Below are 20810 nucleotides of genomic sequence, written 5' to 3'. Positions count from 1 at the left end.
TAGGCAAATCCGCAGAGACAGAAAGTAAATTAGTATTTGCCAGAACCTGGGGGAGGTGGAAATGGGGAATGACTGCTAATGAGTACAGGGTTTCTTTTGGGGGTGATAAAAATATTCTAAAATTAGACAGTGGTGATGGATACACAACTCTGTGAATATACTAAAAACCACTGAATTGTGCACTTTAAGTAGATAAAATTTATGGTATGTGAATTATATCTCAATAAAGCTTTTATAAAATACAAGTGGGAGGGAATAGGGCAGAATAAGATTTTTATTAACAACTGAGTTTATGGAGCATGTAAGTTTTGCACCTACAGGAGATAATTCGGCCCGGAGGTCTGTGAGTCATGGATGATGGTCAAAGTCATGGGAGTCGATGAGTTCTTCCCAGGAAGACAGCGAAGGGTGAGGGAGGAAGAAGCCCCAGGATAGCCCCGTGGACAACAGAGTCTCTGCTCAGGGTGGGCACTGGGTCTCACTAGCGCCAAGGGCTACGGGGAAGACCCGACCAAGGGCTTCTGGACCAAGTCCAGTGGGCTTTCCTCTGCGCCGGGGCTTCACTCAAGTCCCTTGGTGATGCAGTCATTATTATTTGATGTCATTATTATGACGATGTTTTGACTCTAGGTGTTCTGCTTCTAGCAGAATCCCATGCTAATTTCAATTCTAATTCTCTCTTCCCTGGAGTTAACAATTGCCAACATTTTTTTTTTTTAATGTTTACCATGTTTCAGGCACCATGCCAAGCCCTGTACAGAGACTATTCTTATTTAATTCTCTCAATGATTCTTAGAGACAAGTGCAGTTATCATTCTTATCTTATAAAAGAGGAAATGGGGGCTTAGAGGAGCTGAGTATCTGGCCCAGGGGCACACAGGCCATGTAGTGGAACCAGGATTCAAACCCACACAGCCTGGCTCTGACTCCAGAGCCCATGCCCAGGTCCTGGCCACATACTGTCCTCCTCTGTGGATGGCCCTCTGGCTGTGGCCTGTGAGGTTGAGGAAAAGGAGTGACAATTTCCTCACCACAGAGCGGGTGTGGCTGACTTTCATCGCCCTCATTACCCAGCTGCGACCTGTCAAGAGAGAACATGTTTTACTCTCTCTCCCACCCTCCTTTTACTGGTCTTGTTCCACTACCCTCCACTGACTTGTTGATGATGTAATGACTCAGGTTAAAGGTGGGGAAGGGGGATCTTGGTGCCTACAGCAAAATCACGTCAGTTTCTTATTAAAGATGCACCTTTCTTTATAACAAGTAAAATTTGACCTTCACACATAGACACACACACACACTTACAACAGTACAAAGAGAGAGATGCACATGAAACTTTTTTTTCTTTAAAACATATTTTCACTGGATACTTTTGAATTTAAATTCAGGAATCCTTTATTGAGCACCTCTCTGTGCAAGGCAGAGATAAATAAAAATCCACCCTCTCACTTCAAGGAGTTTGTGGTTTAGGGGAAAGACAGAGTTTAGACTTTAGCTATAGTTCAAGTCAGAATTAGAACAGAATTATAAATGCTAAATTGTAATTGGAATATGGAGGCTGGACTGAAGGATAGGAGCAGTGTTAGAGATATGTCTGGAAAATGAGTAGGATTTGGTGGAGGAAAGTTCAAGAGGGCAGATGATGTGGGCAGAGTAAGGAGGTAAGAAAGTGTTTGGACATTTCAGAATATATTCAAGTACACAAATATATTTTTCTTGAACATAGTCATGAATATGTACTTTTTAGCACCATTGTAAGAATGTTCAATGTGTTGAACACGTGGGGTTTAGTGTTAGTTCTTATGACTATATTGTTTTTAATGAATGTATTTATAAATGCTTTCTTCCCAATAAACTCAAGGCATGTATTTTTCTTATGAATTTAAGCACAGATATAGAGATTTTTAGGGGACGTTTTCACTTTAAAGTGTCATCTTTTTAATTTTTAAAGCCATTTACATTTTACCAATATTTTAGCGTTTTCAGATTCTTGCCAATTTCACTAAATGACCAGTTCACTACAGCTACCAAATTACTGACTTACTGGCAACTTATAATTTTTTTTCTTGGGAAGATTTTAGTACTTTTGAAAATTTCTGTGAGCCTTGAGTTGTCTGGTTTTCATAATGTGAAACTTGTCTTTGCCACAGCTCCCTCTGGCTTAGAGGTAGGTGGTAGGAAGAGGGGGTGCTAGGGAGCACAGAAAGGGGAACCTGCCCTAGGGGGCCAACCATCCCAGTTTTCCTGGGACTATCCATCCCAGTTTTGGTAGTACAAGTCCTGCATCCTGAGAAACCACTCAATCTGGAGCAAACTGGTACAGGTGGTCAGCCTGTGATGGAGAAGTTGGGGCAGGGGGAACGCCTCAGAGCCTTCGATTTCTGTGTCTTCACACTTTTAGACCAGGCTGACTCATTCAATATAAATTCAGCATAAATTGTTATAAATAAATTGGCTATTATGTCAACTGAGTTTTTTGGCAGAATTGATGTAATGAACAGGGCATTTGGGACCAGGGGTATGTGTGTCTGCACGGAGCAGGAGAGGGGGCTGGAGGAGTGGCATGATCAGAAGTTTTAGAAGGTTAAGAATCTTTACTCAACGAAAGAGTTAAGCTGCTGCATAAGCTTCCCCTTCCAAGGTGGGCAGTGACAGCTTTGAGAGGAATAGTGAGAAGATTGTCTTGACTTAAGTGGGCATCTGCTGGCAATTAGGATAATTAAGGGTGAATGGTAATATAAGACCGTCTCAATCTCTGTCAGGTTTTAGAGTAAACAGTGAAATCCTACATTTCACTGAAAGTTAATTTCATGTATCATTTTAGAAATAAGGACTAATTCTTAACTAAACTCAGGATATGTGAGGGTTTTTCCCAGTTAGGGAGTAAAAGTGGCCTTATAGGGATTTTGCTGTAAAGAAGTCTCTGATTAATGAATGACCAGAACCAAGAAACCAAGAAACACAACAGTAATGTTTCCCTTTTCTTTTTTTCTCTTTTGGTGGCAAGAGTGATGCTTTGAAAATTCTGAACTGACCCAATGGATCATTGCTCTTGTTGACATAGGGACAGTTTCCATAAGGAACTTGATAGATAGATGATAGATGATAGATAGATAGATAGATAGATAGACAGACAGATAGAAAGGGATAACGCCTCTCTTCTGTCTCATCATTTTCTTGCTTTTCTTTCATTTGCTCCATGTTCCCTAACTCCTCTGCCATTCCTTGTTCAGATCATCTCTGTGGCTCATCTGGCCAATTGCAATAATCTTCTTAATCAATCTCCCTGTCTCTTCTCTCTGCCTCTTTCAGTCTATCTTGTCCACATCAGCCATAGTGATCGTCCAAAAGCACAGTAATCATGTCAGTCAAAAATTTTAAAAAATTAAAAAATCAGTGGCTCTCCATTTCCTAGGTCCAAACTCCTAGTCTTAGCACTGAAAGCTCATCACACCCAGTTCTAATCTGCCCCTCTATTTTTCACTATCTTCTCCCTATCACACACTCCTTACCTTACAAACAAATTGAAGTACTAAGTACTGTTGCCCAGCATAACCTTTACCTTCTCACTGCTGTGTCTTTCCCAGTTTTCACTTTTGGCATAAAATGTCCTGCATTCAACACTCCAAATTTCACAGCAACATCTACTATATGCAGTCACCTCTGCAAAGCCCACTCCCACCTCTCCACCTAGAGTTAACTGGCCTCCTGAATATGCTCCTGAAGCAGACAATATAAGCTGTCTTTTACTGTAAATATTTGGGCTTAATGTCTTTCCTTCTACACTCCATTGCAATCTCTTGAAGGCATGACTCCTGTGTGATTTTCCCTAAGACTTTACAACAAGTCGGAATTCAATAACTGTCCACTAAGTTGAGTTCTTTCGCCAGAGAGATGTTGAAGAAACATCAGATCATGCCTCCTCAAAGAGTTCTATATGGTGCCCTCGATAGAAAGGGGAAAATGGCAGCTAGGCCCTTCTCTGGGCTGTGGAGATTCTCTGATCCAACTCTGTTCCAAATGACCTTGGTTGCTGCCCTGTTCACTACTGTTCTTGGTGAGTAATGGGGAGACAAGGTCAGATTGTCACCATACAACTGAATTCATCAACACACCCTATTTCAAGAGATATCTAGCAGATATCCATCTTGAACATTGTGGGGTATTTGACCCCATTGAATTTAGGGAAATTTGCATAAACCCACACCAAAAAAAAGGCCTGATTTATAAACACTCTTGATATTCCCTTTTAGAATTTCCTCTCCAAGCAATCTAACCTCAAAGCAAATCATGACTTGGAATAAATGCATATTATCTGCCAGTCTGAACATGAAGAGCTCTCACTGCCTGTGTGGTTATTCAGAACGCAGAGGGGATGGGCATAATTCTGCTAGGGCTCCCGGAATCTAACTTAGTCCTTTATTTAATTCTTCCCAGAGAAGTAGAATTAAGATTTTATTTTTCAAGGGTTTAATGCATCTCCACCTTGTGATGCTTTTTGAAAAACATTTTATTTTCAAATAGGCAGTCTATTCAAAATCTAAAAGGACATAAATGAAATGCCTCCTTTTCATCCCTGACTCTGACACAACTAATCTGCCATAATGCTACTATTAATAAAATATATGTTTCTGCTCAGGCAAGAAGGTGGAATTATATGGCACAGTATAGTTGCCAGTATTCTGCGTAGGCAGATGTGGAGAATTTGGTATAATGATGAAATTCAGGTCTGTTCATCCATTTTCTGACAAATTATCACATATACAGGAAAGGACAGATAAAATTTTTCTGCCTTTTCTCATTGCTGTTGTCATTGTCATCAATCAACAAACATGTATTACTGATGACTCACCGTGTTCATTGAACAGTGGGGTAGTGGGAGGTATGATGAAAGAGGAAAGCATGGTCTCTGTTCTAAAAATCTTACTACTGAAACATTGAGATGCTATGTCCCAACCTACAACTTGATGCTCCTTGTCATTTTGGTGTCCAGGGCATTGTGTTCCTTCACCTGATTTACAATTTGCTTCCCCAACAAACAAGTTGATTAAGACAGGCTTCAAAACTGGAACTGTTCTGAAATACACCTGCCGTCCTGGCTTTAGAAGAATCAGTTCAAGTCAGATTGCTTGTAATGCTAGAGGCTCATGGGGCTATCTGGTCTTTTTGTACCAGTAAGCATCAACGTTCATTTTTCTCACCCATACTTTTGTTTTATTTGGGAAAATTCTCTTAGGAACTTAATGAATTCTTTAATTCAAATGAAAATCTTTGACTAAAGTAGTATTCAAAATTAACATCATCTATACTATTTGGAAGAAGTCCATTGGGAATACACACCGAGATATTTTTCTAACAATAAGGATATAGAATCTATTACCCTTTTCTTCTGTTTCCCTGAGACGAAGGGCATACATTTTTGAGAACATACATTTCTGTGGATAATTGGTCCGTATATCCCGTCCTTTATTATCACAGTGATCTAATTGAGGAAACGAATCTCAGCACATTTTTTTCCTCTTCTTAAAATGTATCAGAAAAATGGGATAAATGTTTGCATTTATTTTTCTTCAAAATAAAAATTCAATAAATCAGAATCAGAAAAAAGCATTGAAAAACATCTCTGGGTTTATCTGGAAGCAGAAGTTAGAACCAATCAATCAGACGTTTTTTCTAATGATGTATTTTGTAAGTAATAAGAATCACTGGTCATCACTTTAATTTTCCTCCTAGAGAAACGATGCAGAAGCCCAGGAGACTTAACCAATGGGAAAGTGGAAGTTAAGACAGATTTTCTCTTTGGTTCAACTACAGAATTCAGCTGTTCAGAGGGATAAGTATAAGGCAACCCAGAAGCAATACTTTTCTATTAATTTTTATACGTAGATTATCTACGTATAAAATGTACGCATTCATATGTTTCAAAAATAAAAATGATATAGAAAGGTATACATTGAGAATTCTCACTTCCACTCCATCTCATTCCACTCTGCCCTCTGACAGGAAGCGACTTTAGTTTCTGATTTATCCCTCTAGTGTTCACTTATGTAAAGACAAGTGAGTATACATATTTTTATTAATATTTTGTCTCCTTTATTACATAGAAGATAGCTGAGGGCATATGTTGGTTTGAACCTTGCTTTTATCTTTTTCACTTAACAATAATGCTATGGACTGAATGTTTATATCCTCCCCAAATTCATATGTTGAACCTGAATCCCCAGTGGGATGATATTTGGAGATAGGGCCTTTGGGAAGTAATTAGGTCATAAAGATGGAGCCCTAATGATGGGATTAGTGCCATTATAAGAAGAGACACGAGAGAGCTAGCTTCCTTTCTCTCTTCCTCTGCCATTCGAGGACACAGTAAGAAAAACTGCCATCTGCAAACCAGAAAGAAGGTTCTCACCAGAACCCAATCATGCTGGCAGCCCAATCTCCAACTTGCCAGCCTCCAGAACTGTGAGAAATAAATGTCTGTTGTTTAAGCCACCTGGTCTATGGCGTATAGCAGCCCGAACTAAGAAAATAAATACGTACTGGAGATCTCTGATATTCATGCATTATTTCCTCATTCTGTGTATGTGTGGTTACAGCTGTATGGTTTTCCCAGGCATGTATCATAGCTTATCATAGTTTATTTAGGATCCCTACTGATAGACCTTTGTGAGTTTCCAGTCTTGTGCTGTTACACACAATGCCCTGATGCATAATTTTCTATATATGTTATTTTATATGTATGCAGCTATGCCAGATAATAAACTCCTAGAAGTAGGATTGCTGGATCAGAGAGAAGATACTTTTAAATATTACAAAATTTCTCTTCATAGACTTTGTAAAATTTTGTAAACAAATGTCTATTTCTCTACCACCTCTATGATCAAGTATTTTATCAAACTTTTGAATTTTTGCCTATATAGAGGTGAAAATAAAACTTCCCTGTAGTTTTTTTTAACTCATTGAGATAAGTGTAGATTGACATGCAATTATAAAAAATAATGCAGAGAGATTCTATATACCATTTTTTCCAGTTTCCGCCAATGGTAACATTGTGATGCCAAAGGGGATTTTCTACTCACCGCAAGACAAACCAGCAGTGGAGAGGCAAGGTGGTAGGAGAGAAAGGGTTTTATTGCAGCTTGCTAGCAAGGGGGAAGATGGAGAACTAATGTCCAAAAGAACCATCTTGCAACTACAAAATCTTGAGGCAGTTACATAGGACAAATGGGCTAAAAAGGGGGGTCTTGGAATGTCGACCATGTGATGTGGCAGACCTTGAGACACCATATCATTTCTTTTTTCTGCCACCGGTGATGGATATCAGCATAGAGCTTTCTTCCTGGAGGTCATTGCATTCCTGAGGAAACTTAAAGAGCAAAGTTATCGCCTTATCTCAGCAAGGAGGTCTATGCATAAGCTAGGGCTATAAAACTAACAGAGCATGCACATCCCCCGGAGACAGGTACTTGATATCTAGGCTACATGCAAACTAAAGCATTTTTTTCCCAAAGGGGCTGGTGACTCAGAGTCACACACAGTTCTAATATGACTTCTGTCTATAAGATGGCTTCCCTTATGCTAACTTTTTTTTTTTTTTTGTGAGGAAGATCAGCCCTGAGCTAACATCTGATGCCAATCCTCCTCTTTTTTCTGAGGAAGACTGGCCCTGGGCTAACATCCGTGCCCGTCTTCCTCTACTTTATATGGGACACCGACACAGCATGGCCTGACAAGCAGTGCGTCGGTGCATGCCCAGGATCCAAACTGGTGAACCCTATGCGGCCGCAGCGGAACGCGCACACTTAACCACTTGCACCACCGGGCCGGCCCTCCTTATGCTAACTTTTGACTGGGCCTGTATCAGTTAACTCAGCGACACCAACAACATGTTACATGGCCACAGTCACATGTACTGTGATACTGTGTACAGTATCACAACCAGGAAATCGGCATTGATATAATCCATTGGACTTATGCAGATTTCACTGGTTTTACAAGCACTCATTTGCCTGTGTGTATTTAATTCTATGCAGTTTTGTCATGTGTGTAGATCTGTGTAACCATCACCACAGTCGAGATACAGAACAGTTCCATCACCAGGACCCCTTGTGTTATCCTTTTATAGCCAACTCCCTCCCTCCCTTCTTCCTAACGTCTGACAACCACTAATCCATTCTCCATTTCTGTAATTTTGTCATTTCAAAAATGCTATATAAATGGAATCACACAGCACGTCACCTTGGTGAGATTGACTCTTGTCACTTAGCATAATTCTCTTGAAATTCATGTAAGTTGTTATACTTGGATACTTTGTTCCATTTTATTGCTGAGACAATATTCCATGGCACGGAATTTGTTGAACCATTTACTCGTTGATGGACCCTTGGGTTATTTCATTTTGGGCTGTCTTGAGTAAAGCTGCTATCAACGTTCCCATACAGGTTTTTTGCGTGAACTTATGTCTTCATTTCTCTAGAATAAATGCCCAAGTGGGTCATATAATAGTTATGATGTTTCGTTTTTTAAGAAACTGCCTAGGGCCGGCCCGTGGCTTAGCGGTTAAGTGCACTCACTCCGCTGCTGGCGGCCCGGGTTTGGATCCCGGGCGCGCACTGACGCACCGCTTCTCTGGCCATGCTGGGGCCGCGTCCCACATGCAGCAACTGGGAGGATGTGCAGCTGTGACATGCAGCTGTCTACTGGGGCTTTGGGGGGAAAAATAAATGAATGAAATCTTTAAAAAAAAAAAAAAACTGCCTAACTGTTTTCCAGAGATGCCGTATCATTTTACATTTCCACCAGGAATGCATGAGTGATCCATACCATCCATATCAGCATTTGGTATTGCCACGAATTTTCATTTTAGCCATTCTGATAGGTGTGTAGTAATATCTCATTGTGATTTTAATTTGTATTTCTGTAATAGCTAATGATGTTGAACATCTTTTTACGTGCTTATTTGCCATTTGTATCCTCTTCAGTAAAATATCTGTTCATATCTTTTGCCCATTTTCTAATTGTATTACTTTGTTTTTTTCTGTTGAGTTTTGAGAGTTCTTTACATAGTCTAGATATAGTCTTTTGTTGGAAGTGTGGTTTGCAAATATTTTCCCCAGTCTGTAGCTTGTTTTTTCATCCTCTTCACAGAGTCTTTCACAGAGCTAAGGTTTTAATTTTGATGAGGTACAATTTTTCTTTTATGAATTATGCTATTGATGTCAAGTCTAAGTACTTGTCATCTAGTCTTAGGTCCTGAAGATTTTCTCTATTTTTTTCTAAAAGTTTTATAGTTTTACATTTAAGTTTGTGATTCATTTTGAGTTAATTTTTGTATAAGGTGGAGTTTTCGGTTGAGCATATTTTACTTTACAGTTTTTCTTGCAGATGCCCAATTACTCCAGCACCATTTACTGAAAAGCTATCCTTTATCCATTGAATTGCTTTTACACTTTTCTCAAAAATCATTTGGGTGTATTTGTGCGGGTCTATTTCTGGGTTCTCATGCTGTCCCATTGTGTCTGTCTTTCTGCCAATACTACACGGTCTTGTTACTCCTGCTGTGTAGTAAGTCAGGATCAGGTAAAGTGATTCCTCCCGCTCTCTTTTTGTTCTTCAAAATTATTTTAGGTATTCTAGGTCCTGTGTCTGTCCATATAAATTTTAGAATAAACTTGTCTATGTCCCAATAAACTTTGCTGGGATTCTAAGATTTGCATTTGATAGGGTTTGCATTTTCAATAGAATTTGACATCTTTGCAATGTTGAGTCTTCCAATTCATGAATACAACATGCTTTTCCATTTACTTAGGTTTTCTTTGATTTCTTTCATCAAAATTTTATAGTTTTTAGCGTACATATCCTGTACATATTTTGTTATATCTAAATATTTCATTTTCTTTGGAGAAATTATAAATGGTATTGTGTTTTAAATTTTGATATTCACATCTGTTGTTAGTATATAGAAACATGATGGATCCTGTGTGTTGATCTTTGTCCTGCTATCTTACTGAACCCACTTAACTAGTTCTAAGAGATTTTTGGTTTGTTTTGTTTTTGTAGGTCCCTTGTGATTTTCTACTTAAACATTAATGTCACTTGCAAATACAGACAGTTTTTTTTTCTTCCTGTCCCATATGCATGCCTTTTATTTCTTTTTCTTTCCTTATTGTGTTAGCTAGAACTTCTAATGCCATGTTGAATAGCAGAAGTGAGAGTGGACCTCCTTGTCTTGTGCCCAGTCTCTGAGGAAAGGCTTCAGTCTTTCACCTTTAAGTATGTTAGCTGTAGGTTTTTTGTAGATGCTCTTTATCCAGTTGAGGAAGCGTTCTTCTACTCCTAGTTTACTGAGAGGTTTTATCATGAAGAGTTTTGGATTTTTTCAAGTGCTTTTTTTTTTTTTTTTTTGGTGAGGAAGATTGTCCCTGAGCTAACATCTCTTGCCAATCTTCCTCTTTTTGCTTGAGGAAGGTTGTCCCTGAGCTAACATCCACGCCAATCTTCCTCTATTTTGTATGTGGGACACCACCACAGCATGGCTTGATGAGCGGTGTGTAGGTCTGAGCCCGGGATCCGAACCCAAAAACCTGGGCCACTGAAGCGCAGCACGTGAATTTTAACCACTACGCCACTGGGCCACCCCTTCAAGCGCTTTTTGTGTATCACTGTGCATATGATCACATAATTTTTGTTTTTTAACCTGTTGGTGTGATGGACTATATTGATTAATTTTCATATGTTAAACCAGTTTACGTCAAATAAATTTCACTTGGACATGGTGCATAATTCTTTTTACATATTGTTGGGTTGATTTTCTAATATTTCATTGAGGACTTTTGTGGATAAGTTTATGAGAGATATTGGTCTATAGTTTTCTTCTTTTGTACTGTCTTTGATTTTGATAAGGGTGATACTAGCTTTATAAAATGAGTTGGGAAGTGTTCCCTCCTCTTCAATTTTCTGGAAGAGATTGGGGAAAATTAGTTTCTTTAAATGTTTGGTAGAATTCTCCAATAAAACCATCTGAGCCTGGATATTTCTTTTTCCTTAGTCTTTTAATTATGAAGTCAATTTCTTCAATACTGAGATTGTTTATTTTATCTTCTTATGAATTTTGTGCTTTTCAAGGGATTGTTCTTTTTCTTTTAAGTTATTGAATTTATGACCATAAAAGTGTTCATTCCCTTATTCTCCTTTCACTGGCTACAGGATCTACAGTGATATTCCCTGTTTCATTCCTGATACTGGTGACTTAACGTCTTCTCTCTTATCTTTATCAGTTTTAGGAGAGATTTATCAATTTTATTGGTTTTTTTTAAGAATTGGCTTTTTGTTTCATTATTTTCTTTATTATTTCCCTGTTTTAAATTTATTTATTTCTGCTTTTATTTCTATTTCCTTTTTTCTCCTTGCTTTGAGTTTGTTTCTTCTTCTTTTTCGAGTTTCTTTAAGTAGGAACTTTGATTACTGATTTGAGACCTTTCCTATTTCCTAATGTGAGCATTTAGTGCTATAAATTTCCCTTTCAGCACTGCTTTAGCTGTGCACTACACATTCTGATCTGTTATATTTTCATTTTCATTCCATTCTATGTATTTTAAATTTCCTTTGAGACTTCCCTTTTGACCATGGATTGTTTAGAAATGAGTTGTTTAATTTCCAAGTGTTTGGAGATTTTCCTCTTGTCTTTCTGTCATTGGTTTCTAGTTTAATTCCAGTATGGTCAGAAAATATACACTGTATGATTTCAATTTTCATAAGTTTGTTGAGGTTTGTTTTATGGCCCAGGATATAATTTATCTTGGTGAATGTCCAATGGGTGCTTGGAAAAAATGCATATGCTGCTATTGTTGGATGGCCTCTCTGTAGTTTTAATGTCCATTTTTTTATTCATGAGTGACAATGAACTTATTTCATGTATCTAGAAGACATTTATATTTCCTTATGTGTAAACTAACTTCAAGTCCTTTGTTATTTTTTTTAAATGTCCAATACAAATTACAAATTTTCTTCTCAGTGTGTCATCTTTCTTTTGACTTGGCCTATAACATTTTTTTTCTTGACAAGCAAAAACTATGCTTTATATGGTTAAATTTATCAAATTTTTTTATGGCTTTCGGATTTTGAGTTACAGTTAAAAGGCCTTCCCTGCTTGAAGGTAATAAAGTAATTACCTACAATTATTCAACTGCTTTTATGGTTTAATGTTATTTCATACATAGAGCTTTGATGCACCAACCATTTTCATCTTTCTCTAGATGGCTTTCATGTTGTCTTGGCATCATTTATTAAAAGGTCCACAAGGGGCTGGCCCAGTGGCGTAGTGGTTAAGTTCCAGTGCTCTGCTTTGGCGGCCCAGGGTTCACAGGTTCGGATCCCAGGCGCGGACCTACGCACCACTAATCAAGCCATGCGGTGGCAGGAGTCCCATATATAAAGGAGAGGAAGATGGGCATGGATGTTAGCCCAGGACCAATCTTCCTCAGCAAAAAGAGAAGGATTGGCATAGATGTTAGCTCAGGGCTAATCTTCCTCACACACACAAAAAAAGTCCACGATTAATCTACTACTTTGAGATAACATTTTTTTAAAACTATACTTAGTTCCCATAGGTATATAGGTCTACTTTTGGACTTAATACTTTTAGTTTGTCTGTATATTCACACAACCACTTCCTCTGCCTCACTGAGTTTCCGTAGTGTGTAACATTGCTTAGGAATATCCTCCTTACTCTTCTGCTTTTCCAGGATTTTCCTAGCTATGCTTGCTTGTTTTTATTTCTATATGAACTTTAAAATTAGTTGATTTTTTATTTTTAATCCATTACATTAATTTTTTAAACTGACTTTAGGAGAATGGACATTGTATAACATTGAGTCTTCCAAGCCCAGAATTTGTTATGCCTTTCCACTTGTCCTGGTCTTGTGTGTGTGCACGGGGTCTGGGGGGGGTGTGTTTCAGGATTGTTTTAAAGTTTTCCTTATTTAGATTTTCTAGTTTTCATTATGTTGATTCTTTGGTATCTTATTTTATTTTTGATATTTCAAATGGTGTCTTTTCTTCCATTATACCATCTAACAGTTTTTATCTGTGTGTATGGAAACTCTTGATTTCTATATATTAATTTCATATCTCAGCTAATATCCTGAATTTTCTCGTTATTTATGATACCATTTCAGTTGGATTCTCTTGGGATTTCCTGGTATGGAATTATATAATCTGAAAATAATGATATTATTCCTTTTTCCTTTTCAATTTTTATATTTCTAATTCCTTTTTCTTATATAATTATGCTAGCAGTTTTATTTCAAATAAAATACTAATACTGGCCATTGTTTTCTTGTTCTTGACCTTAGCAGAAATGACTCTAGTATTTTCCCCTTAAGTCTGGTGGAGATCTATCTCCACTGATTCCCGTTATATTGAATAGTTTTGTCAAGAAAAATTGTTGATTTTTTTTTTTCAGATGCCATTTTGGTTTCTATCAAGATGATGGCACGTTTTTCTCCCTGGATTTATTAATGTCATGTATATATCAGTCTGCTCAAGCTGCCATAACAAAATAACACAGGCTGGGTGGCTTAAATGATAGAAATTTATTTCTCACAGTGCTGAAGGCTGGCAGTCCCAGATTAAGGTCTGGCAGGATTCAGTTTCTGAATCCTCTTCCTGGCTTGCAGATGGCCGCCTTCTCATTATTTCCTCACGTGGCCTTTCCTCTGTGCCTGCACATGGAGAGAGAGAGAGAATGAGAGAGACATAGAGGGAGCGAGAGAGCTCTCTGGTGTCTCCTTTATAAGGACTCTAATCCCATTGAATCAGGGCCCCACAGTTATGACCTCATTTAACCTTAATTACTTCCTTACTCCAAATACAGCCACACTGGGAGTTAGGGCTTCAACATATGAATTTGGGGAGGACACATATATTCAGTTTAACAATATATTATATACTAATATATTTCCTAATTTTAAAAGTTCCTTTCATTCTTGGAATAAACCTGTTTGGTCATGGCATATTTTTCTGTTAAAGTGTTTCTGGATTGTGTTTGATTTTTATTCAGAACTTTTCACTGATATTCAGGGTAAATTGTTATGTAATTTTTTTTCTTAATGCAAAAAGTCCTGGAAGAAAGATTTGTCAAGAGCAAGAATAATGAGATGATAATCAGGAAGTCAATGGTTTACGAGAGTAAGCCAAACCCTAGTGCCAGAAGGAAGATCCAAACTAGAGATCAAAGTAATTTTTTTATCAGTAATTTGTCTGGATCATTTATTCAAAGGAAACTGCATAACAAATTCAAGTGTACTTTTACCTATTTTGTATTGCTTGATTTGCAGTTCGTTAGGCAAAAAGTATAAGGTTTAAGTGGAGTCCTAAGATTTTGGGTGCAAAACTTGTCAGTTACTTGTTTTTATTGGCTCTGGATGTGTGCCATCTAATACTTAGAAAAAGCTCAATATTGTGGTTTAAACGAATGAGTGAATAAAAGAAAAAATGAACAAATAAGCCTTTCTCCTTGATATGATGAAATTCAACTCCAAGTTAACCCAAAAGGTAATTAGTAATCAAGAGAGCACTATTTTTTCATTTTTAAATATTGAATAAAAATTCCGTTTGTCCAAACCTCGTTGGCAATTTATGTTTAGAGTAAGACAAACTGCACTAAAATCTCTGACCTTTTTATTTATTTATTTAATTTTTGTGTGTGTGAGGAAGATCAGCCCTGAGCTAACATCCATGCTAATCCTCCGCTTTTTTGCTGAGGAAGACCGGCTCTGAGCTAACATCTATTGCCAATCTTCCTCCTTTTTTTTCCCCCCAAAGCCCCAGTAGATAGCTGTATGTCATAGTTGCACATCCTTCTAGTTGCTGTATGTGGGACGCGGCCTCAGCATGGCCGGAGAAGCAGTGCGTCGGTGCGCGCCCGGGATCCAAATCCAGGCCGCCAGCAGCGGAGTGCGCGCACTTAATTGCGCCCTGACCTTTTTTTTTTATTGATGTCATAATCGTTTATAACATTGTGAGATTCCAGTTGTACTTTATTATTTGTCAGTCACCGTATAAATGTGCCCCCTTCACCCCTGGTGCCCACCCCCCAACTCCCTTCCCCCTAGTAACCACCAAACTGTTCTCTCTGTCCCTGTGTTAGTTTATATTCCACACATGAGAGAGGTCATACAGTGTCTGTCTTTCTCTGTCTGGCTTATTTCACTTAACATAATATCCTCCAGGTCCATCTATGTTGTTGCAAACGGGACGATTTTGTCTTTTTTATGGCTGAGTAGTATTCCATGGTATATATATACCACATCTTCTTTATCCAATCATCTCTGACCTATCTTATTCAGATATATCTTAATTGGCTCAACCAGTAGTCATTGTGACATCCAAGATAAAGAAGTTGACTGGAGTGATCCTCTCCCAGTATGTGTAAGTAAGTAAAGATTCTTTTCTGACTTGACTATAAACCTAAACTGTGTTAGGTTGTAAAACTCCTGCGCATCTTTGCTGCTTCTTGTACCCTCCATTAGAATTTGCATCGTGAACGTTAGATTTGTAAGGATGCCTTCCCTGACTATTTTTTCCTCTTCACTCACTCGTCCCAGTTGCCACGTGTGAGCCGCCTCCAGCCATCAGCAATGGGAAGCACAGTGGCGATGATGAAGACAGCTATATATATGGCTCTTCTGTCACCTACAGCTGTGACCCTGACTTCTCAATGATAGGCAAAGCCTCCATTTCCTGCACAGTGGAGAATAAAACAATAGGCGTCTGGAGGCCAAGCCCTCCCACTTGTAAAAGTCACAATTGAATTATTGAATTCTGCTTTGAATTTTTCTCTTTTGTTTAAAGGAACAAGGAAGGTATCTTTATTGGGGGAAATGGAATGATTCAAAGACAAACAAATCAAGGCAATGATGAGGTCATTCATTCATTCAACTAATCTTATGACATGCTGTATTAGGATAGCTTATGCTATGCTGCAGTAATAATCAATACCAAAATCTCAAGGCTTTTTTATAGTAAAAGACTTTTTTTTTGACTCCTTCTTAGCACACTGCTAGCCTGGGAAACCTTCTAGGACAGCTGTCGTTTATGTGGTAATCTAGATCGTTTCAGTCTTCTGAAAATTCCGTGTCAAAACTTCCCCCATCAGTCCAACAGGGGAAGAGAGCAAGGAGAAGCAATCCCTGGCTCATAAATTATTCGATCTGGAAGTAACACATATCACTTTGAGGGTTAGATATTGCTAGGGTTTTTTTTTTAATTGAGATATAATTGATATATAACATTATATTAGTTTCAGGTGTACAACATAATGATTCAATATTTGTATATATTGCAAAATGAGCACCACAATAAGTCTAGTTAACATCCATCACCATACATAGTTACAAAATTTTTTTTCTTGTGATAAGAACTTTTAAGATCTGCTCTCTTAGCAACTTTCAAATAGACAATACAGTATTATTAACCATAGTGACCACACAGTACTTTACATCCCCGTGACTTATTTGTTTCATAACTAGAAGTTTGTACCTTCTGACCACCTTCACCCATTTCACTCACCCCCCAACCCCCGCCTCTGGCAACCACCAATCTGTTCTCTGCATCTATGTTGCTAGGGTTTTTTTGACAGGAAAGTTGTAGGACTTTATCCACAACAACTAGCATGATGGGATCTCAATTTGCTGAGGTTCCTAGGAACTGAAAGGATATATATTAAGCTCTAAAGTGTTTTCTTTGTATCTCTTTGATATGTATGTACTTGTAGTAGGTCTTCCTTGGAACCATACCAACAATAGCAGTCACATCCTTATTGCCATTTCTCTTTTGTAACTGAGATGTCTTTTCTTATGCTTCTTTAGACATTGTCTGTCGTCAGCCACAGGTTCCAAATGGAATCTTTGTCTCTGGATTTGGACCCCTCTATTCTTACAAAGACGCTATTGTGTTTGACTGCAAGAAAGGCTATATCCTCAAAGGCAGCAGTTTAATCCACTGTGAAGCTGATAACAACTGGGATCCTCCTCCTCCCATTTGTGAGCTCAGTGAGTATGGACCATGAAGGAATTTCAATGTTTGGCATCTAAAATTACCCAGAAGTATGGGCGTAGCATGCTCATAGGCACAAGCCCACTTTAATCCCAATAATCATTTTAAATTAAATTAATATGTTTCTCTAGTTTTGTTAGAAGGAAGATTTTCTTGTTAGTAATCTCTCAGTGTTATTTAAAGGATTTCTTATATATATATCATATAGTTTTGGGATCAGGGACATTATAGATATTACAGGTTTATTTATTTCTTACAAAAATTTTCCAGTAGACAGTAGTAAAGCATCTCATCCTGAAACTGGCAAACAGTTAGCCATTAATGATTAAGCAGCGAGTAACTATGGGGGATTGGAATTGGCCACCTCAAAATATGTCTCTGCCTGAGTGACATTTTGACCCCTACCCTCACTAACTGACCAAAGGAGTTTGGAATGGGAGGCCTTCCCCCAGAAAAGGCCATTACCATAGACATCTCTGGGTACATGGGTGGGTCTGTGCTAAGCCCATTCTTAGTTCTGGTTGCCCTTTATAAGAGACATTGACATTTGTAAAGAAAAGCTCCATTTGTAAAGACACCTTCTTCCCTCTATCAGGAAGAAGGAGGGGATGGCCTTACCTAGTAACTGATCAGAATGGAAGGCAAGAAATTAAATCTGCATGATAAACCTACCCATTGTTGACTGTGCTGTTTGGGCAATATGCTATCTGACTCCCACTAGGTTCCTATAGGTAACATCCCCCTGGAGCCAAGATCACCATGGTAATGGGTGTTTGAGCTATTTTTTTCAGGAACTGAACCCCTTGTCCACATCAGGCTGGACTGAGACCACCAACCCATCAGCTGGGCCCACACAGACATGTGTCCGATAAGCGATCTTTTGACGGCAAGAAGTTGGAACTCCACCTTCAGGGCATGCTAATGCCACCATTCTGTGAACATGCCTCCTATGAAGAGGCATGAAGCCTGACTACGCTTGCACAGATCATCAATTACCTCATCTCTCCTCACCTCCAATCATTTCAGACCACCTTGCCCCCTTCTGCATAAATATTCCTGAGTCCCTATTTTCAGGGAAGCAGATTTGAGATTCATTCTCCTGTTTCCACACTTGGCTGCCTTGTGATTAAACCCTCTCTCTGCTGCAATCTTGTTGTCTCGGTGTTTGACTTTCTGGGTGGCGGGGAAAATCGACCTGGTGCGGTAACAATCCTAATAAAATCGGCATATTGTGAGAATTTTTTGAAAGATGGGAGTAAAATTCCTTCAAGACATCTCTTTTTTAAAATTTGCAGAGATGCTCTATGGACTAATGTTGGCCTGGAGACCTTGAAATTGTAAATACATACTGATCAGTCATAACATTAGTGATTCTTATTGCTAACATTTATTAAGCACTTCCCATATATCAAGCACTGTTCCAAGTGCACAGCATCAATTAATTCATTTACTATTTACTACAATCCTGTGTGGTAGCTACTATTTTTTATCCCATTTTAATGATGAGAAAACTGAGAGAGATTAAGTAACTAGCATAAGTGCACATAGTTAGTCAGGGGTGGAAGCCATCGCTACATTGTGGTTTACTGTTCCCTTCTATCATCGTGAGAATTTAGGTACCATTTTAAATATGTAGTGGTGAATTCAATAGGTATACAATTTGACAGACGTGTATCCTCTTTTCAGTCCACGTGGACCTTTGACATCAGATTGAGTAGAAAAAATACAAGACTGAAGGCTCAGCTACAAAAGTTGTATGGGGCTTGGTTTAAGGCCAAATAATGAAGTTCCTGGTGACAGTGTCATAATGTGTAGGGAAATGCCTCCTATTGTAATTCCCCATTAGGCAAAGAGACAGTTGAAATTTCAGTTCATCTAGGAACAAATTTTGGCGTGTATTCTCAGTGATCCTAACGCTTCCCCTGAAGATGAACCACTCTGAGGTACAATGAAGTGGAAGGAGAGCTAAGCTCCTCTGCAGTTGGCCCAAGACCTAGATATTGCCCCTTTCTGCACCACGGTGTGCCCCTCAATCACAGCCTCTCCAGTTCCACTTGCATTTAGTGCTTGGCACTAGTTTATTGGAGTTGGTACTTACAAGTTTGTTCCTGGAATTCCCATTTAGCCTTTACCATCCAGTTTCTTGCTGAATGAATATGTGATATCCTTTTTAGGTGACAGGCTCATAGATCACTCTACCAATCCCAATAACAGTTTTCTTTCATCCTTGTGCTTGTTTCATGATCATATAGTTGTATTGACTTATCAGACATTCCCCATGCTTCCTGGAAGAGAAGACACTACAGCCTAAGAAAGTAGAAAGTATTTGAAATTGGGGACTGAGTTGAAATATCAGTGCAAGCCTGGCTATAGATGTATTCTAGATGAGCCTCTGACTGTGACTTGTCAGGAAAAATTGACATGGACACTATCCAAAGGATGTGAACGTAAGCGAAATTTGTTTTGTATATACACATGTGTGTATCTTCTTTTCTATTGAAAGTGTTGAACATATGCTAGGATTCTGTACCTTATTGAATATAATTGATCTCTCAAAAAAGTACACTTTAAAATACTTTTAGAATTAATTTACTGGAATCTTTGCATATTAGTACAGAAGCTATTTTAAAGTCATCGTGAAGATTGAGAGAGCTGAAAAAGAATGCCCATCATACTGCTCTGTCCCTTCAAGTTCAATATTGATTGAAATATGATTGGGTATCAAACATGCAAATAACAGTATCAGCTTCATAACTAGTAAAACTGGAGTAGAGAACACTACTGAATATGGCCCAAATGAGATTGCCTGCATGGCCCTTGCTTCTCCATTCCAGATTTTGGGATTGCCTGGTTGAGGGAAAGTCTGTGAGCCAGGCACTAACACAACCAGCTGTCTTACACTTGTTGAGACACTACTGAGGGTAGAGAGAGCCAGGCCTCATCACCTGCTCCAGAGAACACATTCTCAGGAGGCCAGTCTTGCCAGGAATATAGACGCTTTTTCACCAGATAAGACCCTCCATCACTTCCTCTTCCTCATTATCATTCTCTTCCTCATCCTCCTCCTTTGGGAAAAGTGAGTGAGGGGCTGAGGGAGTGGTAGAGGCTATTCTGGTTTTAGGTAGGATTGACAGGAAATGGGGAAAATGACTTTATATTCAGACTACTAGAATTCTGTCATTTATAGGTGACATCACTGAGGCCTAGACTACAGGGCTTATTATTCTGTATACTTAGATTTTAATATATGTATAAAAGACAAATAATAAGTGGTGGTGGTTTAGATCAAACTATTGAGAGATCAGTATTTAAAATCAGGAATTAACAAGATATAAGTGCAATTAATCATATTTATAATCAATATGATTATGATATTATTGGGAAATAATAGAAAATATTTTATTAATGAGAGGACAAAACTAAAAGCATGATTAAAGAATAATGAGTGAATAAATACATCTTTTGGAGGAATATACCCTAATCAACAGAAAAGAATAACATATAGTTAATATATCAATTTCTCATATAAAAATGGATGCTCACAGATGCTTAAAAATCTACTTGTTTTCTAAATTAGGTTTAAAGTTTCACTGACTGATATGTTTTATAAAAAAATCTTACCTTCTATATCATAAAGTGAGAAGTTCTGTATCCAAGTTATCACAAATTTAGTATATCAATATATTGATAAATTAATATATTATATATTATAACTAATATTAATTATATGTATATAATATATATAATTAATAATG

At 38.1% G+C, this 20810-nt stretch overlaps 1 protein-coding gene across 1 annotated transcript; it reads left to right on the top strand.

The window, feature by feature from the left end:
• Positions 1-3963: 3963 nt before the first annotated feature.
• LOC131401961 (zona pellucida sperm-binding protein 3 receptor-like) lies at positions 3964-18194 on the top strand. Its single transcript, XM_058537003.1, has 6 exons — positions 3964-4057; positions 5734-5832; positions 15347-15433; positions 15606-15800; positions 16869-17051; positions 17847-18194. Exons 1-6 carry the CDS (start codon positions 3964-3966, stop codon positions 17879-17881), a joined length of 693 nt encoding a protein of 230 aa, XP_058392986.1. The 3' UTR covers positions 17882-18194.
• The last annotated feature ends 2616 nt before the right edge of the window (positions 18195-20810 follow it).

This window comes from Diceros bicornis, chromosome 4, assembly GCF_020826845.1.
Source record: "Diceros bicornis minor isolate mBicDic1 chromosome 4, mDicBic1.mat.cur, whole genome shotgun sequence".
Lineage (NCBI taxonomy): Eukaryota > Metazoa > Chordata > Mammalia > Perissodactyla > Rhinocerotidae > Diceros > Diceros bicornis.
This window is presented reverse-complemented; position numbering and strand designations above follow the sequence as displayed.